At 39.2% G+C, this 26,370-nt stretch overlaps 1 protein-coding gene across 1 annotated transcript in view; it reads left to right on the top strand.

Moving 5' to 3' along the window:
- Positions 1 to 26,370, top strand: part of Ryr3 (ryanodine receptor 3) — a 547,606-nt gene that overhangs the window by 380,569 nt on the left and 140,667 nt on the right. Inside the window, exons 39-43 of the mRNA XM_005381167.2 lie at positions 6,724 to 6,997; positions 8,420 to 8,534; positions 10,002 to 10,131; positions 11,222 to 11,325; positions 16,634 to 16,769. Of these exons, the coding sequence (XP_005381224.1) occupies positions 6,724 to 6,997; positions 8,420 to 8,534; positions 10,002 to 10,131; positions 11,222 to 11,325; positions 16,634 to 16,769 (759 nt within the window). The remainder of the gene's footprint in view (positions 1 to 6,723; positions 6,998 to 8,419; positions 8,535 to 10,001; positions 10,132 to 11,221; positions 11,326 to 16,633; positions 16,770 to 26,370) is intronic.

Below are 26,370 nucleotides of genomic sequence, written 5' to 3'. Positions count from 1 at the left end.
AGATGCAACAATTCTCAATAAAATACTAGCAAACAGAATGCAGCAAATCATCAAGAAGATTATATACCATGACCAAGTGGAATTCATGCCAGAAATGCTAGGATGGTTGAATATACACAAATCAATTAACGTAATACACCATATTAATAGTGCAAAAGACAGAATAACCTGATCATCTCAATAGATGCAGAAAAAGCTTTTGACAAAGTCCAACATTCATTCCTTATTAAAAACCCTACAGAAAATAGCAATAGATGGTCTTTACCTCATTCTTATAAAAGCCATCTATAACAAACCAATAGCCAGCATCATACTAAATGAACAAAAACTGAAAGCTTTCACTTTAAAATCAGGAACAAGACAAGGATGTCACTGTCACCACTCCTCGTCAATATAGTTTTGGAAATATTAGCCAGAGCAATTAGATGAGAGAGAGAAATAAAAGGAATAAGTATAGGAAAGGAAGAAGTAAAATTATCATTATTCACAAATGACATGATACTCTACATAGAAGACCCCCAAAACTCCACAAAAAGTCTTATAGATTTAATAACCAAATTCAGTAGCATACCTGGATTCAGAAAAAGCACTCAAAAATCAATAGCATTCCTGTACACAAAAACATCAAACAGACTGAGAGAGAAATATGGGAAACCACACCTTTCATAATAGCATCTTAAAAATAAAATACTTAGGAATCAACCTACCAAAAGAAATGAAAGATCTATACATTGAAAATTACACTACTCTTTAAAAAAAGAGATCAGAGAGGATTTCAGAAAATGAAATATATTCCTTGTTCATGGATAAGAAGAACCAACATTGTGAAAATGGCCACACTCCCAAAATTGTTATACAGATTCAAAATTCAATGCAATCCTGATTAAAATACCAGTAGTATACCTCACAGATCTAGAGAAGACATTCCTAAAATTCATCTGGAACCAGAAGAGGCCTACAATAGCAAAGCAGTGCTAGGCAACAAAGGAAAGGCAAGAGGCATCACAATCCCTGACTTGAAATTATACTACATAGCCACCGTGATAAAATCAGCATAGTACTGCCAAAAAAAATAAATAAATAAACAGACCTACAGATTAGTGGAACAGAGTAGAAGATGCAGACACAGCTACAAATATACTCAGCCACCTTGTCTTTGATAAGGGGCCAAATATGTTCATCTAAAGAAAGATAGCCTCTTTAATAAATGGAAAAACTGGCTTTCCACAAGCCAAAGAATAAAACTAGACCCATATCTATCTTCATGCACTAAACTAAAGTCAAATTGCATCAAAGATCTAAATATTAAAACAGAAACACTAAATCTACTGGAAGAGAAATTAGGTAAAAGTCTTGATGACATAGGGATATGCAGAGAGTTCAGGAACAAAAACCAAACTGCACAGGAAATACTTCAAAAAATCAGCAACCAGGATCTCATCTTATTGAAAAGTTTATGCACATCAAAAGAAATCACCAACAGAGTAAAAAGAAACCTCACAAATTGGGAAAAAATTTAACCAACTGCCCCTCAGACAAAGAATTTCTATCTAGAACATATAAAAAATTTTAAAAAGCCCCCAAAATTCAAAGACCCAATCCAAAAATGGGCATCTGAGATGAATATACACACTTCTCAAATGAAGAAATACTAATAGTAAATAAATATATGAAAAAATATTCAATAGCATTGGTCATTTGAGAAACACAAATTAAAACAGCACTGAAATTTCATCTCACCCCAGAAAGAATGGCTATTATTAAGAAATTAACCAATAACAAATGCTGGAGAGGCTGTGGGGAGAAAGGAACCCTTCTCCACTGCTGGTAGGAGTATAGATTGGTGAAAACACTGCGGAAATCAGTGTGGAGATTCCTCACAAAACTAAGATTAGAAGTCCCACTTAGCCCAGCTATTCCCCTTCTGGGTATTTTCCCAGAAAAATTAAAAACATCATACCACAGCGATATAGGTACACCCATATTTATAGCATCACAATTTGTCATAGCTAAATCTTGGAAACAACCCAAATGCCCATCCACTGAGGAATGTATTAAAAAATTGTGGTACTTTTTATACAATGGAGTATTACTCAGCAATAAAAAAGATAAATTCATGGCTTATATAGGTAAATGGAGGCAACTAGAGACCATACTAATTAGTGAAATAAATCGGACCCACATGTGTAAACATCGTATTGTCTCCCTAGTGTAAGAACCTGAAAGAGTAAATAAAACCCCAAACATACAACAGATAATGTGAGAGGGAAAGAAACTGCTCAAAGGAAGGAATGACTGGGATGAGAGAAAGGAGAAAAAGAAAAAAGGGGGAAAATATATATATATATATATATATATATATATATATATATATATACACACATACATATCTGGGATAACTGTACTGCTAATGTCTAATGGTTTATTGAAAGGAACAGTTAATGCTTAATTTTTTGACCAATTTTGCATGCTCATATCTGGTAATCTGAGCAAATGTTTTGCAAACAATATGCAACAGAACAACCATTGGTGAATTCCTACCATCTTATCTAGTGAAACTGTATCATTTCTAATGGGTTTGTTTGGTTTTTATTTTTTATTCTCTGTAATGGTTTGATCAATCTTGCATTCTTACATCTGGTAACCTGAGTACCTTCATTGAAGATAAAAATATGTAGTATAACAACCACTTTTAATTCCTATCATTTTGTTCTGAAACCCTCTGTCATTTTTATTGTTTTGGCTTTGTTTTGTTTTTGTCTGTATTGTAGATTTTTTGCTATTCTTTTTTTGTATTCTCTTTAAAATAAAAATTTTTTTAAAGTTTAAAAAATAAAATTAAACAAGTAATAGATTCTCCAAAGTTAGCAGGCATCTAGATCTGAAATTGTATTTTAAAAAGTTTGTACTTTGTTGCATAAAAACCCACTGACTTTACATGTTGATTTGCTCTTTCATCTACAAATGTTTGTGTACTGCAATTCAAACATGCACCACTGCACTGACCACTGGGAAATTATTAGTTCATTGATTATGCAGAGGCTCTAAATGTTGACACATTTCATTACAAAATATTCCAATTAGACTTATTAATAGTAATAATTTAATCAGAAGAGTCTTTAAGTTGGCAATGCTCACAGTAGCAAATAAGTTTTCCTAAAACTTTTGTTTTTTACTTGAAAGCTCAAATTTCATTAATGGCAATAAATACTGTCATTTGTCACAAAAGACTCAGGGGGGTTTTTTCCTATTCTAGGGAAATGTCAGCTGAATCTGATTCACCACAGCTTGGCATGCTTCTAATAAGAAATGGGACCCATGAAACAAGAGGCTAGTTTAGCTCACAACTCAGTCACAGGAGCATTTTTCCTAAGGAAAAGCCCCTGCATGTTGATATGAAGCTGAAATGCTCTATGTATACTTGCCCTTCTGTCATGTAGGACATTAAAAAATTGCAAACTCAATAATTTATTATTAATAAAATTAATATTTTTTTACTGCTTCACACAGGGCTTCCCTATTTATTGGTGGCGGGACATCTTTCAAAGGATGTAAAATTAAAAGATACAGTTGGGTGCTGCTACCTTGGTTCATACTAAGACACCAGTGGTCTTATCTGCCATTGCTTTTGTGCCATCCGTGGCAAATGTCAACACAATGAAAAAGGCAAATAACATCTTCAAATTATTATGAAGATACAACTTGACCTTGCAAACTGCCCAAGGACCATGAGTCCCCTGAGTCTGCAGGTTACACTTTTATAACTACTGATATCTATAGTTAATTTTTATATTAAGCCTACAATACATGCCACATTACTGTATGCATTAATTAATTCTCAAATGTACAGATGCATGGAGAGCCTAACACATTCCAAGAAACGTATTCCCTTTAACCTCTCAACCCTGGTACATTTTGGCTGCTATGCTGCTGGTACATGGAAGCTAATTAAAATCTAAAGCATTTTCAGCAACAATGCTACAAGCAGTATAAAGCTCCATTTTTGGTCAAGGAACATAACTCAGTGGTAGGGTACTTACCTAGCATCCATGGTTCCCTGAATTCAATCCCCAACATCTCTGAATGGATGGATGATGGATGAGTGATGGATGGATGATGGATGGATGGATGATGGATGGATGGGTGGATGGACAGACAGACAGATGGACGGGCAGGCAGTCTGGCTGGCTTTATTTTTTTCAATCCCAAAGTATTTAGACTGGAATTCATTGATTCAGCCCAGGTTTGCTTGTGTTTGTTGAGTCCCTAGCATATGTCAAACCACAAGATATGCTGTGCTTTTCATGGCTCTTGAGAACGTTCCCTCTCCCCCCTGCAGTTTTCTTTCTTCTCCTTGTTATTGTTTCCTTCACTGGACCTTGCTTCCTCACAGTTTAAAACTGTCCAGCACGAACAGTATTAAATATCTTGCTTTCCACTGAGTTATATCTGCCTGTGCATCAGAGATGACTTTTGCTTTCTTCTTTTCTGCCAGGCCCTGGGGGCTACATTTTGTTGCTGACCAATCATTAGTTTGCTCACAAAGCTGTATTATTTATCCCTTTCTCTCCTCATCGTCAAGACTAGCTTGGACAAAGAACTGGTGAGCTAAGGTGGGGGTAGCAGGTCCTGCTCTGTGCTTCCAGTTAAAAGGTTGCTTCCCATTTGCCTTATGTCCAGTCAGGTGTTTGCTGTACAGAATCTATTGTCTAGACCACAAATTTTGACTTGTATTTCTGAATTGGTGCAAGGCTAAGAGCTCATGCAAATCCTGAATTAATCTTACAACCAAGCTAAGGGCTCACTAATATTTACTTAGTTTCATTATGACTTCACAAAATTCCCTGCTGAAGAAAGAATCGTCCTGGAGCTAATTAATGATTTTATCCCATCTAATCACTGGTTCTCCCAAGTGCTACTGACCATGATGAGGTGTATTAGAGTTGGTGGTTCATGGTAAAAACTTACCTTTTAGGGGAACTTGTATTTACAGGGATAGAAAAGTTTGCTTCAGGTACCAGAGTGTGCTGCTGCTGTCTTGTTTTCATTCTTACTGTATTAATTGGGAGGAATAAGAACATTTATACCTGAAGGAACAAGTTTCCTGAGAGAAACCTAGGCTGGCCCTTAAATGACACTTCCCCAGAGGGTACAGATATTATTTAACCTACAAGATCTTAGTCAGCAGTCCCTGCCTAGTGAGATCTCCTAGGAACATCTTACTGTGCCTCTTGAGTATCCTTTTTTTTTAGCTTTTCAACTTATGTCTCCCTTGTGAACCTACAACACACACAGAGTTGATAGACACAGCAGTAAGCTAAATGAATCCTTTACATCTCTGTCTTTTTCAGAGTGTCAGTGACTGACTTCTATTTTTACATTCCTATGATGGGCCAAGACTGTATGTAGAGCAGACATCTTCCATATATAGTGATGTGGAGTAGAAAATGTGGCACAAGCACCAATCTGAGTTTTATTCCTGATTCTTTTACTGATGGACTCAGTGACCTTCACTGGCCCCTTATCTCTAGTTTATTCACCTGGCCTGAATTAAGCTGATGAGTGCCATTTCTCCTGTTCAGGAATGTGAGCGGTCTAGCACCAGATTTGGATGCAATTATACTTTGAGAGCAGCACTTCCTGCTTCTGTCATTGCACCTTCTGGAAGTGTGTGTGGGGTATGGTGGGGTGAGCACTGCCTTCCCAGCTGTTCCAACAGGGTTCCCTTCCACTGCATCCTCCTGCTCAGATGTGTCTCTCTTCGAATCGTCTTCCCACTCCAAGGCCAGTCAGCGATTCTCAGAGCCTTTCAGTGCAGTCTCTGAAGGTCCTATAGCTGTTTGAATCTCACTTCCGTGATCCTTCCTTCACTTGTGTGGCTAGCCATGTTTCCATGTAGCCAGTATGAACTCTGGTAACTTCTGAATTCAAAGTCAGAATACTTTCTTTGTCTCAATGCTTATTAAAGTAGCTAACTTCTGCCAAAGATCCAGGCAAAGAAATCAAGTGCACCAGTGATGGTCAGATGTCAAATTCCAAGACTTCGCACTTGACGGAGACCTCTGTAATACACTTCTCTCCATCTCCTATTGTATTTTTATGTTGATATCAGCTAAAGTATCTTTTATAATTCTTGATGCAATGGCTTTGCTTCCTCAGTGCATGGTATGTGGTATTGGTAAATACTTGGTGACACTACCTATGGTGAGAAATTCCAGTGCTTAATGTGCACTCTTAAGGAAGCACAGTCAATATTTTTCTTTCATTCATTCATCCACCCAGAATCAATCACTCCCTACTCTATTTCATGGCACTTACAAGTATCTGCATTGTAGTATTTATTTCATTGTATTATAGAATAAAGATAAAATTTTATTATCAAATAAAAATGTAAAGAACTGGCTTGTGAACTCCCTAAAGGCAAAGACAGTTTTATTTATTATTCTCTTTCCAGCAACACTTCAAACATTGTTTAATAGAAATAGAATACTGAGCACTCTCAAATTATACTAAGGATATACTTGTTTTATAGTATGACTGTCATATTTATCTTTTCATGATATAGTCTATTTTTGTGCATGTCACACCCTGCTCTTTAACATAAGAATTTTTTAACCTCAATCACCTCATGATGTGTTTGATAGTGGAATGATATGTCTGTGACACCCAACTCCCTCTGAGTCATGATAACAACGTCAACAGTCCCTCCTGTTCTCTTTCCAGCAACACTGAAGGAACTAGTGTCACAGACAATGATCCGCTGGGCCCAAGAAGACCAGATCCAGGATGCAGAGCTGGTGCGGATGATGTTCAACCTGCTCCGGAGGCAGTATGACAGCATTGGGGAGCTATTGCAGGCTTTGCGGAAGACCTATACCATCAGCCAGGCCTCTGTGAGCGACACCATCAACCTGCTGGCTGCCCTGGGCCAGATCCGGTCGCTCCTCAGTGTGAGGATGGGCAAGGAAGAGGAGCTGCTCATGATCAATGGGCTGGGGTAGGTCCTTCATGCGTGGCTCAAGAAAGCTTCAAGTGGGAAGAGTGGGCCTGCTTTCTCTTCTTATGAGAAATCTTGCCAAGTGAGTCCTCTTTGTAACTTGAGAGACCGGCTACTCATCATAAGAGGGCATTGCCCAAAGGAATGTGGAGAAGTCTTGGAAAAGAGCAGTATTTAGTTTGAATCTTATGAAGGTAGCCCAAGGAAGGCCATGAAAAAGTCTGGAGAAAGGAACAGTAGGTTCAGCCCATGACAGAAACCATTTGAGCATTTGAGTTTTCACCACCGATCTTCTGGGAGTTCCCGCTGAGGAACTGCCTCCTAATCCTTTCTTCACCGGTCTTTTTTATAGAGTCATTTTTGTTAGTTCTGTGTGATATCTGGCTCTGTCTGAGAAACCATGTAGTCAACACAGTTCATAGCATTTTAGGCATCAGAAAGGGTTTCTTTAATTTTGAGGTGCAACACTCCATTTTGTAGATGAGAAAAGCAAGGCCTAAAACGGTTCACTTACCAGCCCACAAATTTACATAATTAAAAGAAAAAGCAACATTTCATCCTACTACCTTTTAAACCAAAACCACAGGAGCATCGCCAAGGTTCAGGAAAGGCATTTTGAGGGTCCTCAAGAGTAAAAGAGGGTTTGGATGCATGCATTCTCAAACTAATTTCTAAAGAGAAATCTTAGAAATGAAGACTTTCTTATAGGACGAAAAAATACAGAAGAAATACCTCCCCAAGCCTTCGCAGTAGACACGGCAACAGAAAAACCTGGTGGCTGCAGGTGGCATCTATTCAGCCCCCCACAGAAAAGAAGGAAGCAGGTTGAGCAGAAACTAACCACCCAGCAAGGGGCACCTGGCCATTTAAGAGAAGGTTTTTGCATTTTAAATCTTTGTCTGCAGCTTCATTATGGGAATGTGTACTGAATGACCCAACTGTCCTTTTATGTTAATGTCTTTGGTATTAAAGACTGGAATCCACAAACTTCATGGTACCTAATATAAAAGTGCTTTAAGAAAGAGTACAACACTATCATTAAGAATGGAAGTACAGGGAGACACAGATATAAGTAAGGACAAGAGAAGAAGTAGAAGACACTTAGTACATGGAGGAAGAGCAAGTTAGTGATTTGGACTGGCTCAAAAAACATTACAAGCAAAATCCCAAGAGGCAACTATTTAAATGTCATTAACATTTCAAAAAGACCAAGCAAGTACTTAGGGAGAAAGGGGCAGAAATATTCCAATGAGCTAAAAAAGGTAGTCCACATATATTCCACCTGACCTAATGCCTCATTATCTTTTCAGCCTGTCACTTTTGCATTACTTCACCCCCAACGTATTTGTATGTTCTCATCTTTGAATTTTTATAGCATAAATATAAGCAGGTACTGAAGTCTCTGTCTGATTATTATCCTAGGGACATCATGAACAACAAGGTGTTTTACCAGCATCCCAACCTCATGAGAGTCCTAGGCATGCACGAGACCGTGATGGAGGTGATGGTGAATGTGCTGGGTACAGAGAAATCACAGGTAATACTATACAAGGACTGACCTGAATTTGACTTTTGGGACAGACGCATAAAGTGACTTAGTCAGGATCATAGGGGTGGTGTCCATTGTCCTTTTCCCCAGGGAAAGAACAATGTTGTTGGATGTAGCCCAGGTATGTAAGAGCTCTGACTGTGAAAGCTCACCTATTCCTCTAGCCATTCAGCTACTAAGTTTATTTCCTGTATTCTGCAGCCCTGTTCCTTCCTAGACAGAAGAACTCAGGATTCCACAGAGGAACGCAGTGTGCTTTGTTCTGGTCAGGAGCAAGCTGTTCTAAAAGCGAACAAAATCTTAATAGTGACCCTAGCAGTGTTCCTCAAGTATGTTCGTGTTTCCTCTGTCAGCCAGCCCACTATCTAGCCAGGTTTTCTTGCTAGCTCCCCCGTAACAACTGGTAGCATCCACTGGCGAGGGGAAAGGCACAAACATACAGCACAGCTGGGCATTCATCTCAACTTGTCTGAGGTGCTAGAGTTAGATGGCTTCTGAACACAGTACATAGCATATGGTTTCAAATGTTGGAGATTCCAAAGTGCCACAGCCTAGGAATGAATTATTCCAGTGCAGTTTTACCAGCTCACATTCCTTCTCCCTGGCTTCCTCTGGTCTCTTGGAGGAAGATCCCTGAGCACATGTCCAGATCCCTCAGCAAGCAGATGACGATGGATTTCAGAACCATATTTCTTAGAGCATCCTGTATGATTCTAAAGAGGGAAATCAAGGTCTTTCTAGAATTCTGGGCAAAGTGAACACTGACACACTTCATTGAGCATTATGGGATGAAAAATGAGATATGGCCTAGCATACAGATACTGATTTTTTGTTAAGTACAAAAGCCAAACGCAATCAACACTAATGTAAGATGGCATTCCCATGCCAAATTGTAAGCCTCCAATCATGAGTGCTATAGGAACCCATAGGAGAGTAATTGAGAAGAACAAGGGCAATGGGAGTAGGCTCATAGAGACATCCTCATGCTCCTCAGGCTATAGGGGCCTGGAATGACCCAGGAGATTCCAGTTTTAGTATACTTACTGATGGGCCTTATTTTCTGTGTTCTCCCAGCCCTCTTTCTGATATTTCCCATCAGAGTTCTGCCCACTTGTATCTTAGCTAAGAATAACAGTAGCTTGATACAAAGTCATGTGATTTCATGTGACACCCTTGGAACCTGGGATTCATGAATGATGTCTGTTTTCCTTTGAAGAAAAGATATTTTAAGAACTATAATTAGCTGTCAATATTTCTGGAAGCCTTTTCTTAAATGTCTTCCACTCTTTGTCCCTCCTGTGAATAAGTCCTGCAAAAAACAGGAAGGAAGGAAAAAATCCATTTCACAAACTGTTCATAGCCTGCAAGACTTCTACCTAGGATTCTAAGATCAGACTTTTCAGAAATGCCTCAAGATACATTATTTTCTCTGACACCTCCTCTTTCTCCCGGTAGATTGCTTTCCCAAAGATGGTTGCTAGCTGTTGCCGCTTCCTTTGCTATTTCTGTCGAATTAGCCGGCAAAATCAGAAGGCAATGTTTGAGCATCTGAGTTACCTGCTAGAGAACAGCAGCGTGGGCCTAGGTATGTTTGTTGTTATAATCTCCACATGCCTTGGAGATTACACGCCCCCTACTGGTCATTTAGGAACTAAAGAGAAAGCATCAACCTGTGTGCTTATTGCATTTTTAAATACAAAAAAAAAAAAAAAATCTTCCCTATTTAAAAAATGAGTGCATAGAAACATGTCTTTACTCTCCAACCCAAATAGAGATGTAGCTAGCAACCACATTGGTGACAGACTTTATTGGCCTAGTCATACGGTTAGTTTTATCTCCCCTCCCTTGGGAAGGGTGGCCTATGGTTTATGAAATGCTGACTGGGATTGGGGATGTATTCTGGGGACATGTTCCTCCCAGCCCAGCTTACCAGATAACATAGCAAGTAAGACCCTCTGGTCCCTTTTGGCAGGTTGGCTCCAAAGTTCACACCTGTCCCATCACCCAACCAGCAAGTGCTTTCCTTAGCTGCAACACAGACTGACCAATAGCAACTATGGATAAACAGAGTAAACCCATCCCCACCAGGAAGAAAGCTGCTTAACCCATATGCCTCCCCCACTGTTCCAGATGAAAAGCAATGAATTTGTAGAATACACAAGTACATGCACTTGAAATCTAAAAATTCTCTTTTATTTATCAAATGTAACCAACATTTTTGTAAAATGCCACCCAAAGTATTTCTTACTTTTAGCCTAGGAGCCAAAAAAAACTTTAAAAAATCAAAGACAGCACTGATGACCTAATGTAGCTATATAAACTAGTGCTATTTGGAGCTATTTTGGGTTCAGCTGGTGGAGAGATATGGATCTCTTGAGTGAATCACCAGATGAGGGGTCCCCACACTTTGTGTTAGGCACTTGGAAATACATATTTACAGCTGATCTTGTGGACTGGTTTCCTTTTAATCCACATGCAATCAGTAATGAGTAGGGAGCAAGGACAGCAAATAGAATATTCTTAAATTTGGTAGCTGCCCTACTGGAGAACAGCTACGTGGGCCCAGCTGCAGTGAATTTGCTGCCCTCTCCTGACCACTCATGTGCACTTCAATCTCAGCTCAGACCAGGGTGGCCTTTTTGTCTGTCGCTTCTGTTCCTTCTCTCCCTCCCTAGCCTCCCCGTCGATGAGGGGGTCCACCCCATTGGATGTGGCTGCCTCCTCTGTCATGGACAACAATGAATTAGCCCTGGGCTTAGAAGAACCCGACCTCGAGAAGGTAACTGGCTTTGGGGAGGCAATGTGTTATTCTCTTCTGCCTACAGTGTGGCTAACCAGAGGGAAAAGCGGGCCAGGTTCTAAGTTTCCATCTTCATCTTGGTGGACTCTCAGCAACAATGTGGCAGAATATGACTAACTGACAACAGTAAGATCATTAGGAGCAAAGGCTCTCCTGGAGGCAATGTCAGCCAACATCACAGAAGTGAGTATGCGTATACCTGCATTCTCTTTATGTGGAGTTCCAGCCTCACTGGGCTCCACAAACCACCAGATCTCTGTGGCTATTAATAAAGTCCTTGATCATGTCATTCATAAGGTCACTTAAGAAAGAAAAGACTGGAAAAAAAGTTTTATAATTGCCTTTTCCATAAACAAATGAGACAAACTAAGCTGCCTTCTACCGAGGTGGCGAATAGAGCTCCTAATGGTGGTGATAACTGAGGGCAGATTCACCTATCTCTGCCCCATCCGTCCCGGGGAACTATTTCCTTGTCTGGATGGCTGATGAGATTAACAGTGCACTAAGTGTGGAGAAGTGTGAGCTGGGGCAGGGTAAGGGGAAGCTGTACAAGTCAAAGGCCATCCAGGCCCTACCCATCATGCATTTGGAAGCACAAAGGAGAAGGGCACCTAACCCTGACAGGTGTTCAGGAAGATCACTCAGAAAAAGTGATGATACGGACGAGGTGAAACTAGTCCAGCATATTGCTGGGATGGGACCAGGAGTGTTTGGGCTCAGCAAGGAGACTGCCACATAGTGAAGAACCAGTTTGACCAAAGCACATGGCGCCTGAGAGGGTGGTGAGAAGGGAGTCAGGAGTGGTAAGGAGTTGGACTTTATTAATTAGAGAAGCTCATGCTCATGCTGGACCACTGTGTACCAGCCCGCACTGAATGCTTCCTGTAGGTTGACTCATGTGACTGTCACATGAGTCTTTTTATTTTTATTTTTATTGCCCCTACTCATGGGCAATAAAAATGGAGACATAGAGATTAGTGGCATCCTTAGTGCCAGGGAGTAGTGACAGAGTCAAGAGCTGAAAGAGTTTGGCTGCAGAGGCCATGCACGTGCCAATTACACTGTAGGACCCACTAGAGAGCTAGGGGCAGTGACCACCGCTGGAGGGCCTCAGGCAGATGAGCAACAAGGTACAATATGTGCTTCAGAAAACACACCTGGCTTCAGTAAGAAAAACTTACTGAAAGAGAAATAAGACTTCGATCAAGAAGAGCTAAGAGGCATCTATAGCATTACAAGCACAAGCTGCTGCTGGCTTCAGTTCGTACTGACTCAGTGGCTGCGACAAGCATTAGAGTTCACAGGGCCTCTAAGAGGACAAGCAGCAACCATTCACCAGTTACTAGGCTGGCTCACTTTTTCCCTAAGGAATACAAGAGGCGGGGCAGAGCTGAGGCAGGTTGGTGAGCTGGCTTTTGGTTGCATTGTGTTTGAAGGCTAAAGTGGCAGTGTCAAATGGGAAATGGACTCCACGACACTAGAGCTCAGGAGGCTCTCAGTGCTGCAGATGGAGCACATGGAGGGTGACGGAAGCTCTGGGTTTTGATGAGATCACTCCAGGGGCAGCCTGGAGCAAGAAGGGAAATGGCTAGGTGAGAATCTTGAAGACCAGAGCACACAAGGGAATCACAGGAAGGAGCACCAGCAAAAACACAGGAGGAGGAGGAGAAACCAAAGAGGGATGAGGAACTTCCTGAAAATGTGTATGAGAAGCTAAGAGGGAAAAGTTAATGTAGTTCATTTTCTTTCTTCTGCAGTGTCTGTGAGGCAGCACAGAGAAGATAGGTTGAGGAGAGAGAGAAGGGCTAAGTCAACATGTCTCAACTAAATGGTGCCCACAGCAGGCTGCCTCAGCTAGCTGAGGTGGCCACACAGGCGATGCATTTCCACTCCCAAGCACCCTGCTGGTCCGGTCTGGCCGGGAATCTCTGGCCACACTGCAGAAGCATGTCCGATCTGTGAGATGAAATAATTCCACACCAGTAGTTTATTGAAGCTTTTGAGTTAGTAAATTTTGTCTCAAATGCATTTAACTAGTAGTTACTGAGGACCCACCCTGAACCAAAAAATTGCCTGTATTTGTGAAGCTGTAATAAAGCTCCACAGACCAGGTGGTTTAAACCCCAGAAACTTACCTCCTCACAGTTCCAGAGACCATAAATCCAAGATTAAGGGGAGTCAGCAGGTTTTGTGTCTTCTCCTTCCTTGGCTTGCAGAGGGTCCTGAGTTCTGCGTCCTCACCTGGTCTCTGTGTGTGTGCATCCCTGGGGTGTCTGTGTGTCCATGCCTTCTTTTCCTCTGAGGATGCCACCCTCACTAGTTCACCTAGTCACCTCTGTAAAGACCTCATCTCCAAATCAGAAGCGTTTGAAATGAAGTACTAGGAATTAGGGTGTCAACATGTACATTAAGGAGGACAGAACCCAGTCCGTAAAAGAGGACTTTGTCTCGGAGCTGCTCATTTCATTTTGTTCTTTTAGTCTTTTGAAATATCAAAGATGTATTTTTAAAATAATAGTTGGGGAGACAAATGTAGGTAAAAACACCTTTATTATTTTGTCGGATTCAGTAAACATTACTGTTGAACCTAATTGAGTCTCTAATAAAGCATTAAGTTAAAAGCTGAAACCAGGGGAAAAATTTATTTATTGAGCTTGTTAAATATGATTTTTATCAGACAGAAAGGCACACTGAAGTAACTCTGCTTTTTCAAATTCTGCTAAATCCCAATGCAGTGCAACTTAGGGTTAACTCTAATGGGCTGTGAGCTAATAAGTGAAGTTACAAGAGAGAAATCTTAGAAGTTGCCCCTCTAGGCCCCTTAGGCCTGCACTGAAGGGACGCCATCTGGCCCTTATACACCCCCAGGACTGAGAGGCTGGCGCTGTGGCTTCTGGCATGACAGCTGTTGCCTAAATGCTAAATGCTGTCTGCACATTATCTCCGCTTCTCGGGGAACAGACTGCAGTCAAACTTTATTATTCTTGCCTGGAAATGACAAGAAAGACCTCAGCGTTGTGTGAAAAGCAGCTAGTGGGTCCCCTACAGCAAGGCAGTGCTGGTACTCAGTACTCTGTACTCAGTACTCAGCCTCAGTTCATCTTTTGAAATGATGCTGCTGCTCCACAAAGATGCTGAGCCTCACCTGGCGTATGTAAAATGGGATAGGTGGAGGCGGGCAAGCTAAGAGGGCGAGAACGGGCAGGACTGGCAGGGAAATCTGGAAAGGGGTTTGCAAGTGTTGAGCCTAGCTCAGCACAGTGCCACACAACTCACTTGTTCTGGTGTTGGGAAATTACTCAGATCAGTATGCAGAGGACTGGTAAATTCTAGAGTTCTTCCCTCTATCATAGGGTACATTACAACTATTAGGGTTGAAAAGACACCCTCTTCCAGCACAGAGCAGACATGCACGCATTTATTTTCCTGCCAGTGAAATGCTTTGCACCTACGACCATGAAAACTTCGGCCCAACTGTGGCTCCTCCTGACATTTCCCTGACATTTTTATGATATAGCCAAATGCGAGCTCTAAGCAGAGCAGTGTCTTTACTGATTTATGAAAGAAGTGCAGTGATAGATTCTTACATTTATTTTTCCAGTGAAATAACAATTTTTGACATCAGCAAACATGTCATTCATTTAACAAACTTGTTGAGCCCCTTCTGTGACAAGGCCCTTGGGATTGAGAAATAAAAAAGGCAGGGCCACCAAAGGACTGCAGCACATGGTGGAGCACCTCCCTCGTATGCATGAGGCCCTGGATTCGGTCCCTAGCACCACAAAAAGAAAGCAAGCAAGAAAAGTAGACACCATTTCTATCTTTGGGGAATTGCAACACAGTGAATTCTCTTCTCTCCATATACAAATTGGAATATCACCTACTTTTTAAAGAAGGTCATTTGAAAGTGTTTTCACCTAACTCCTGTGAAAAGGAGGCAGAATCTAAAATCTCTATCAGATCTTAGGCTGAGATCTTGTAACAATGTCTGGGAACCTGGAAGCAAAGAGAAAACTATCAATTCTCCTTTTTAACAGCCTATGTTTCTGGTCACCCAGCCTGAACGTCTTGGTATCAAGGCTTTGGACAGGTCTTCTCGAGGCAAAGCAGAGTTGGGGCCCTTACTGCATAAGCACCTACTCAGTCGATCAACCACTGAACATCCTGGCCTCACAATGGCATTACCAAATGAGCACGGCCAGCGCAGGCCCCGTACAGGGCTCTTCTCTTCTACCATTATTCCTCCAGATGTACCCTCGGAAGGCTGATTTCTAACCTGTTGCCTGAACCAGAAAAACCTTGGAACTGTCAATGTACTCCTACCTGACAGTGAAAGTCAATTTTGTTGATTACAGGGAAACAAAAATGGTTTAGAAGTTCTGGTTACAGATCTACTGAATTAATTTTATCCAAAGTCTTAGGCTTGCTCTACCTTCAGAGAAATGAAAGCCCTTCATTTCCCAGAAGTATGTCTTCCTCGCTATTATGTTAAAAGTTTGGATGCTTTTTGTCTTAAAAATATATATATGTGGCTTATTTTTTCTGATTTTTATTATAATAAAATGCACAATACAAAATCTACCCTCTTGATCATCTTTACGTGTACAATCAGCGTTACTGAACATTTTTACAATATCGTGCAACCATGTCACCATCCGTCTCCATAACACTTTACATGTTATAGAACTGCAAACCTCTTTCCACTTTATAAAACCATCATAGCCCCTGGAAACTACCATTTTACTGTCTTTATGAATTTGACTACTCTTAAGTACCTCATAAAAGTAGAATCACATAGTATCTGTCTTTTTTATGACTGGCTTATTTTACTTAGAATATGTCTTGAAGGTTCACCCACGATGTAACATATGTCAGAATCTCCTTCCTTTTTAAGCCTGAATAATGTTTAATTGTATGTATATATCGCATTTACTTATCCATTCATCCATTGACAGACACTCAGGATGCTTCCACATTTTAGATATTATAACTAATGCTGCTGTGAATATGGCAGCATATTCATAGCAAGTCTCTAAAACTCTGCTTTTAATTCTTTGGTGTGTATACCCAGAACTGAAATTACTGACATATTGAGTAATTCTATTTTTAATTCATTGAGGAACCGCCATGCTGTTTTCCACAGTCTGCACCATTTTATAACCCCGTCAATAGTGCCCAAGGCTTCCAGCTTGTCCGTATGCCCACTAACACTTTGCTCTGTTTCTCTATTTTTGACATAGTGGCCATCCTAATGGGTGTGTATGGACATTTGTACTGTTCTTGGCAGGTGGTGACCTACTTGGCAGGCTGCGGCCTACAGAGCTGCCCCATGCTTCTGGCCAAAGGATACCCTGATGTTGGCTGGAATCCCATCGAAGGGGAGCGCTACCTGTCCTTCCTGAGGTTTGCCGTCTTTGTGAACAGTGAGTCCCACATTTTCCATGCCTTTTACGTCCAGGCTAACATATTCATGGATACATGCAAGGAAAAATGACTTATTTCATTATTTCCTATCAGTAAATATGATAGATTCTATAGGTACTTGCTTCTGGCAAGAGAAACCTCAGGGAGAACCAGGCCAGACAAAGACCAAGAGAAGAATCCAGTGACCAAGTACTGAGTGCTAATCCCAGATCCAGCAAGAAATTCTTTGCATGAGTTTGGACTTGTGACCTCCTTGTACCTCTTCTACCCACAAATGAAGAATTGTATTAATATGTCATCTCACCTGTTTCACAGAGCTAAATGCACATGTACCTCCAGACCCATAGAATATTGCATGAATGGGTGACTGAAAAAAATCAGTAATAACCAGAGAGCTATAAAAGGTAACTAAACTCTCAGGAGAAAAGAAGTGGCCCCACCAACCCTATTTTTCTCAACACAGGTCCCCCTCTGTTTGTAATGAATTCCTGCTCTATCCAAATTTTTTAGTTTTCCCACAACAATTACTGAACATTGCACAGAATAAGTGGACTACTTTCTTGCAAAGATACCGTGTCCACCAAGAATTTGTTGCAATACTAATGCACTCATATTTGTATTACAGTCATGATCCTTCTCCTTTCTGTTTGTGATTCCAAGCTAATAAATTCAACTGCCCTGGTTAAGGATCTCTAGAAGGGATTGAAGCAAATATAAAATCATGTCAGTTATTTTAAGTATAAGAATTTACCTCAAAATATATTGACACGATGTCATTATTATATTCCCATGTGTTTTTCTTCCTTATCCCATCACAGCTGCTTACTGTCCTGTTCCAATCTACATAGCTTAATATTTGAATGATTTCTGTTCTCCTGGAATTCCCCTTGTCCTAACTGGATTACAGACCTTGCGATGACTGTGTTGGCTGGGACTCACAAGCCAGGTTCCTAATTAACTCTTTTTTGGGCTGGGGATATAGTTCAGTGGCATAAGCACCTACCTGGCAAGTGCAAGGTCCTTACTTCAATTCCTGGTACCAAAAAAAAAAAAAAAGAAAAGAAAAAAAAGTTGCTGGGCACCTAATCAACTCTTTTCTATTCCATCTGTGCATTTTTCATCACAGCCTCCTATGTATTAATCATAGTTTTACTAAGCTCCATTTTCTTCCACCAGTTTCAGAGTATCCTCTAATAGTCTGTTTCACTTTCTACTCAAATAATCATATTCCAGAATTAAGGCAAAATTATTATAGCAGTAAAGAGAGGATATTTTGTGTTTGGAGTGAATTTGAAGAATTCATAGTTTATGTAAGTAGACTATGTAACAGACAAATCAGATCAAGGCAGAATGAAGTTTATTCCTCTTGCCCACCTTCACCATCAAGATCAAGAGTTTTTTAAGATGCTTAGTGGAACGGCTGACATAGGTTTGAAGGTAAAGGAGTCTAGTTATGCTTCTACCTGGATTGTCCAAATTCCAATGAAAATGCGCAGGAGTGCCTACTCACTTTTGTTGGCCTGGCACAACCATATTGAACTAAACTTTAAGCTAAAATGTTTAGTCTCCCTCTTCTATTTTCAGGTTGTTTTTTCTTTTTGAAAAGCATATTCCCTATAGTACAATTTTATAATACAAGAAAGTAGCAAATGGGCCCGTTAAGGGGAACATCCATTTTAACTTAATGTTTCTTTTATCTCTAAAATATAAAGGTCATTTTGGATTTTGACGAAGAATGTTGTTTGCTTCTTTCAAAAAAATGTATACTCTTTCAAGCAAAGTATACACAGACAGAGATCATGTCTTTTAATTAAGTAAAATAAGGCAGGGAGAAAAAGAGCTTCCAAAAGGGAAACTCACCTCCTATGGAGATCAGGAAAGGCTTCTTGGAGGAGGTAATGTTAAAGATAAGCTTTGAAGAGTCATGCTTCCAGAGAGGTGATACACTCAGGGAGCAGCATGGTCAGTGCCTGACAGCTAAAACATGCTGGCCCAGGAAACAGTGGCCTGTCGGTCCATCAGGTGGATAGGCGGGTGGCAGCAGTAAAAAAGGAGGTTTAAAAGTTAGGTAGATGATCATAATCAGGAGAACATGCCCTTGATGCTGAGAGAGTTAGTACTGATCTGGTATGGAGAGAACAGGGAACCCTTTATAACAGGAAGGAGACTGATGAGTACGGCGGGACAGGTTCCTCTGTGCTCAGGTCGGCATGAATTATAATGGTAATGGTACAAAGAACTGGAGGGGATACATTTGAGAGAAATTACAGAGGCAGAATTTACAGGACTAGAGGGCCATGATAGGATGACTGAGCCTGGGGAAGTTGAGGGAAAAAAAGAAGCAGAGTTCACATTCTAGCTCACATTCACAGTTGAGGATAAGAAGAAGTATAAAAGAAGAAGAAAATGGTTTGTGTTATGGTTTGTGTCTAGACATCCCCCAAAGCCTCATGATAATAGAGGTTTTTCAGAGGTGGCTGAATCTAGAGAGTGTGACTGGATTTGTAATGCAAGGCTGGGATGAAGGGTGCTGGGATTAAGGGTGTGAGTTCTACATCTGCCCAAGGTCAGGTAGCCTGCATACAACATAAGGGACAAGAGGAGTCTTGCCCCTCCTCTCTTGTTGCTTTTGATATCTTCAGCTGCCATGAACGGTTGCCCCTCCGTGACACCACTCTGCCTTAGAGCCAGCCGTCTATGGACTGAAACCTCTACACAGTGTGAACTGAGTAAACCTTTCTTACTTTAACCTTAGGTGTTGGGTATTTTGTTTTAGCAACAAGAAAAGTAAGACAGCTTGGAATAAATCACTGTAAGCTTTGTTTGGGTCAAGTCGTATTGCTTTGACGGTGTACAACACCCAAATGGAGATGCCCCTAACTCAGTTACTAAAGTGGAGATCATTCAAACGATGGAGACAGAAGAGATTTGAGATTTTTTTGTAGCTGAAATGGTTGTGAGCAGATTGTCATAGGGGAGAACATAGATCAGCAGAGTAGAAAGAAGTAATTTTGAATACCGACAGAGGAAGACAGTGTGACTCAGTCACATGATTTGAGAGTTTGAACTAAAAGATGAAGTACCTTAGGTTCAAAATTGGCTTGCATTTAAGAAAGTTAATAACGCTTTCCTAGCTTTGTTTCTCTTTTATATGTAAAACAACAATGTTAATAACATATACCTGACCGAATTGTAATCAAGCTTAAAGAACCCATGGAAAACTTAGATTAACACAATGCTAGAGACATGTTTGCCTGCAGTTGTGTTAGTTGATCCTTCTAAGTGTTGGAGCATTTGAAATGGGGAAGCTCTAATAAATAGATTCTTTGTATCTTAAAGTCCTGTATAAGTCCTATGTCTAGAAGATACTTAGGGCATTCCGGCTTCTTTTGTAGCCTCTGCTCAGCAGAGCAGATCCCCCGCTCATCAGTGAAAGATAAAGTTGATAGAGCCATCATGGTGGGTGAGGGGGTTGCTCATGGTGGGTGATAGTGCATAACAGTGGGCAGTGGTAGATGCTGGTAGTAGTTGATGGAGATGTTAAGGGGTGATAGTGGGTAGTGCTGGGTGGTGGTGGTGATAGTGGATAATGCATGTGTGGTAGGTGATGGTGAGTGATCATGAGTGTTGTGATAATAAGTATTGAATGATAAAGACAGTAATAGTTAAATATGATGGGTGGATTTTAGTCATAGTGGGATGTGGGGGTGATAAAGGTGAGCAGTGGTTAACAATGGTAGATATGGTAATAATGGATTATAGGTGGGAATGAGGGATGGAGGGGATGGTGATAACTTTTGGTGAGGATGGTAGTGAGAATAGTAACAGCTAGCACTGAGCCTTTACGAGGTGCCAGGAGCTGTTCAAGGCACATTTACATGGATTAACTTACTAAAATTATACTACAATCCAGTGGCATAGTATCTCAGTTTGCTATAACAAAATGCCCCCATTGACTGACTAGGTAGCTCATAAACAGCAGAAACAGATTCTCACAGCTTTGAAGGTTGGGAAACCCAAGATCAAAGCATGGGCAGATTGAGTCTGGTCAGCTTCCTGTTTCTGTGTCCTTCCATAGTACAAAAGACAGGCAGCACTCTGGGCCTCTCTTATTTTTTTCTCATGTTTTTTACTTTAAAGAGAAAAAATAAAAATAACAATAAAACAGAGTTTCAAAACAGGGTCATAGGAGAGGAACAATAATTAATGCATTGCGTATTGTTATATTCATAGTAGTTGTTCACAGTTTAAGATACAGGCATGAAATAGTGTCCAGACAATATTAGCACAAACCTTTCTTTACAATGAACTAAGAGATACTAGCTGTATAACTATCTTAACTATCTTGTGTGTTTATATACTTTTTCCTTTTCCCTTCCTTCCTTTCCCCTTTTCCTCATCACAGTTTATTTTTAAATTAATTTTATTAGCATGCTTTTGATATACACACTAATGCCATTATCAAAGGCATTTGTATCTGTATATAACATACCATAATTCTTTTTTGCCCACTCCATTCCCCTCTTCAACCCTTCTTCCCCTCCTTACTTACAAAAGTTTTGTTTCCATTTTTTTTCTATTCTCTTTTTCTTTACTTTTCACTTCCTTTCCTCCTCCCTCCCCTCTCCGTTATTTCCTTTCCCATTTGAATATTTTCTTCCTACTTCCTAATATCTGTCATCCATTTTGGTCCTTATTTACCTTTTCAGTTTCTCAAAAAAGAGAAACAATGTGGTATTTAAACATGTATGGCCAAGTTATTTCACCTAAAAGTATGGTCTCAAAGTGCATCCGTTTACCTAGAAATATCTCAATTTTATTCTTCTTTATGGCAGAGTACTACTTCATTGTATATTAAAAACCACATCTTCTTTATACATTTATCCATTGCTGGGCATTTGGTCAGTTACTAAGATTTTTTTTTTTTTAATTTTCAACCTATGTGTTTATTTTTGGATTAAGTGTGTTTCTTATATATTGCAAATCTTTGAGTTTTGTTTCTTTCTTATTTTAAAGAGAATAATAAAAACAATAAAAACAATACAGAATTTCAAAACAAGATGCTAGGGAATTAATAATGGTTATTATATTGCATATTGTTATCTTCAAAGTAGTTGCTCAGATTACCAGATACAAGCATGTAAGATTGGTCAAACAATATAAACACTAACTGTTCCTTTCAATGAACTAACACAAATTAGTAATACAATTATTTTAACTATTTTCCTTCTTTTCTTCTTTTCTCCTTTCCCCCATCCCAGTTCTTCTTTCCTTTTTGAGTAGTTTCTTTCCCTGTCACAGTGTCTATTGTACTATTATAAACTGTGCTCCTATAAACATGGGTGTGCATATTTCATGGTGGTATGGTGCTTTTAACTCGTTTTGGAAGGTACCAAAAATGGGAATATCTGGGTCAAATGGAACCTTTAGTTTTAGTTTTTTGAGAAGTCTCCATACTCATTTCCATATTGATTGTACCAATTTATACCCCCACCAGCAATGGAAAAGGGTTCTTTTTTCCCCACAGCCCCACCAGCATTTGTTATTGGTTGCTTCTTAATGAGTGCCATTCTTTCTGGAGTGAGATAGAATCTTAGTGTTGTTTTAATTTGCATCTCTCAAATTACCAGTGATATTGAACATTTTTTCATGTATTTATTTGCTGTTTGTACCTCATCTGAGAAGTATCTATTCATTTCAGATGCCCATTTTTGCATTGGGTCTTTAAATTGGGAGGTCTGATTTTTTTTTTTTTAGTTCTTTGTATATTTGAGATATTAGTTTGTTGTCTGAGGAACAGCTAGCAAAAGATTCTTCCCACGCTGTGGGTTTTTTCTTCACTCTATTGGTGGTTTCTTTTGCTGTGCAAAAAGCTTTTCAATAAGATGAAATCCACGTTGTTGATTTTTGTGTTATTTTGTATGCAGTTGGGGTTTTGTTCATAAAGCCTTCTCCTATAGCTATGTTTTCAAGAGTTCAACCTATTCTATATTCCACCAGATTTAGTGTTTTTGTTTTAATATTTAGATTGTTGATCCATTTTGATTTTAGCTTAGTGCATGGTGAAGGATTCAGGTCTAGCTTTAATCTTCAGCATATGGAAAGCCAGTTTTCATAGCACCATTTATTAAAGAGGCTATCTTTCTTCCAGTGAAGGTGTTAGGCTCCTTTGTCAAAGATCAGGTAGCAGAATGTGTTTTGAGTTATTTCTGCATCTTTTATTCTTTTTATTTACTTTTTGCTTCCTTTCTTCCCCCTCTCCCTCCATTTCCCTTCACATTTAAATATTTTTTTCCTATTTCCTAATACCAGTCATGTGTTTTGATGACATTGATCCTCGGGTTTCTTTTTGTTTTTTGTTTTTGTCAGTGCCATGCTGTTTTTATCATGGTAGCCATGTAGTATAATTTCAAGTGTGCCCCCTGCCTTGCTTTATCACCTAGAATTGCTTTTGCTATTCTAGGTTTCTTCTTATTCCATATGACTTTTAGGATCATTTTCTCTAGTTCTGTGGATTACGCTACTGGTATTTTGATAGAGATTTCATTAAATTTGTATAACAGTTTTGGAAGTATAGCTATTTTCACTATATTGGTTCTTCCTACTCATTGTATCCCATAAATTCCACATGTTGTATTGATATTATTATTTAATTGTAGAAATTTTCTAATTTTTGTTTAATTTAATATGTGACCAATTGGTTGTTGAGGAGGGTGTTATTTCATTTCCATATGTTTATGCAGTTTTTCTGGGGTTTTTTTGCTATTGATTTTTGATTTCTTTACATTATGGTCTGATAGTATTGAGGGGATGGTTTCAACTCCTTTACATTTACTTAAGCATGTTCTATGAGCTAATATGTGGTTTACTTTGGAGAATGTCTCATGTGCAGCTGAGAAGAGTGTGTATTTTGACACTGTACTGTGAACACTCTGTAGACATCTACCAAGTCCATTTATTCAAAGGTTTTGTTCAATTCTGATATTTCTTTGTTGATTTTTTGTCTAATTGAACTATCTGTTTGTGACAGTGGGGTATTGAAGTCCCCCATTACAATTGTGTTCATACTTAGCTGATTTTTTATGTCCATTAATATTTGTTTTATATAGTTGGGTGTGCTGGTATTTGGTGCATATATATTTATGATTGTTATCTTTTCCTCTTAGATTGTTTCCTTAAGAAGCATGGAGTGACCATCTTTGTCTCTCTTGATCAGTCTTGGCTTGAAATCTACTTTTTCTGCAAATAGAAGACCTACCCCTGCTTTTTTCCAGGTTCTTATCACATGGAGTATTATGATTCTGATAGGCTTTCTTTTATAAGTGATTTGTTTCTTTTCTCTAACAGCTTTTAATATTCTGTTTTTGTGTTGAATTTCTGGAATCTTAACTATTATATGCCTTGGTGTAGTTTTTTCTGATCATGGCTAATTGCAGTTCTTTATGCCTCACTTATGGAATCTCAGTGTTGTTTTAATTTGCATTTCTCAAATTACTAATGACGTTGAACATTTTTTCATGTGTTTATTTGCCATTAGTATCTCTTCATTAGAGAAGTGTGTATTCACCTCAGATGCCCATTTTTGGATTGGGTCTTTGAATTTAGGAGGCCTGATTTTTTTAATTCTTTATATGTTCTAGATAGAAATCCTTTGTCTGACAGACAGTTGGCTAAAATTTTTTCCCAGTTCGTGGTTTTATTTTCATTTATTGATGATTTCTTTAGATGTGCAAAACTTTTCAATAAGATGAGATCACAGTTGTTGATTCTTTGAAGTATTTCCTGTGCAGTTTGGTTTTTGTTCATAAACTCTCTGCCTACCCCAATGTCATCAAGATTTTTACCTACTCTCTCTTCCAATAAATTTAGTGTTTCTGTTTTAATATTTAGGTCTTTGATCTGTTTCGACTTTAATTTAGTGCATGGTGAAAAACGTGGTTCTAGTTTTAGTCTTCGGTATGTGGAAAGCCAGTTTTTCCAGCACCATTTATTAAAGGGACTATCATCCTTCCATTGAACATGTTTGTTCCCTTTGTTGAAGATAAGGTGATTAAGTGTGTTTGTAGTTGTATCTGTATCTTCTAATCTGTTCCACTGATTTTCAGATCTGTTTTTGTGCCAGGATCATGCTGATTTTATCACAGTAGCTTTGTAATACAATTTTAAGTCAGGAATTGTGATGCCTCCTGCCTTTCCTTTGTTTCCCAAGATTTCTTTTGCTAGCCTAGGCCTCTTCTGGTTCCAGATGAACTTTAGGAGTGTTTTCTCTAGATCTGTGAGGTATTTTCATTAGGATTGTATTGAATCTGTACAACAATTTCGGGAGTATGGCCATTTTCACAGTGTTTGTTCTTCCTATTCCATGAGCAAGGAATATCTATTCTATGTAGAGTATCATATCATCTGCGAATAATGACAATTTCACCTCCTCCTTTACTATCCTTATTCCTTTTATTTCTCTCTCTTGTCTAATTGCTCTAGTCAATATTTCCAGAACTATATTGAATAGGAGTGGTGACAGTGGACATCCTTGTCTTGTTCCTGATTTTAAAGTGAAAGCTTTCAATTTTTGACCATTTAATATAATGTTAGCTGTTGGTTTATCATAGATGGCTTTGATCAGCTTGAGGTAAAGTCGTTCTATTCCTATTTTCTGTAGGGTTTTCAACATGAATGAGTGTTGGACTTTATCAAAGGCTTTTTCTGCATCCATGGAGATGATCATGTGATTTTTGTCCTTGACTGTATTGACATGGTGTATTACATTGATTGATTTGCATATATTGAACCATCCCTGCTTTCCTGGGATAAATCCCACTTCATCTTAGTGTATAATCTTCTTAATTACTTGTTGTATTCTCTTTGCTAGTATTTTATTGAGAATTTTTGCATCTATATTCAATAGGGAGATTGGTCTGCAGTTCTCTTTCTTGATTGGGTCTTTGTCTGGTTTTGGTATCAGAATACTACTTGCCTCCAGGAATGAGTTGGGGAGAATTCCTTCCCTTTCAGTTTCATTAAAGAGTTTGAGAAGAATTGTTGCTAAATCTTCCCTAAATGGCTTGTAGAATTCAGATGTGAATCCATCAGGACCCGGGCTTTTCTTCATTGGCAAGTTTTTAATTACATTCTCAATTTCACTGGCTGATATTGAATTATGCAGGATTTTTATATCTTCTTCATTCAGCTTTAGTAATTCCTATGTATCTAGAAATCTGTCCATTTCCTCTGTGTTTTCCATCCTATGACAGTAAAGATTTTCAAAGTAGGTATTGATGATCTTCTGAATTTCTTCAGGAACTGTAGTGATTTTACCCCTTTCATTCCTTATTACCTGTATTTCAGTTTTTTCTTTCCTTTTTTTGATAAGGTTGGATAGGGGTTTATCTATTTTATTTATTCTTTCAAAGAACCAATTCCTCCATTCATTAATTCTCTGTATTTTTTTTTAGTCTCCATTGTGTTAATTTCTGCTCTGAGCTTTATAATTTCCTGCCTTCTTTGGGCTCTAGGTTTGACTTGCTCTTCTTTTTCTAGGAACTTGAGGTACAACCTCAGACTGTTTATTTGTGCTTGTTCTGTTTTCCTGAGGTGGGAGTT

This window comes from Chinchilla lanigera, unplaced genomic scaffold (assembly GCF_000276665.1).
Source record: "Chinchilla lanigera isolate Chin_1 unplaced genomic scaffold, ChiLan1.0 scaffold00015, whole genome shotgun sequence".
In the NCBI taxonomy this organism is placed as follows: Eukaryota; Metazoa; Chordata; class Mammalia; order Rodentia; family Chinchillidae; genus Chinchilla; species Chinchilla lanigera.
This window is presented reverse-complemented; position numbering and strand designations above follow the sequence as displayed.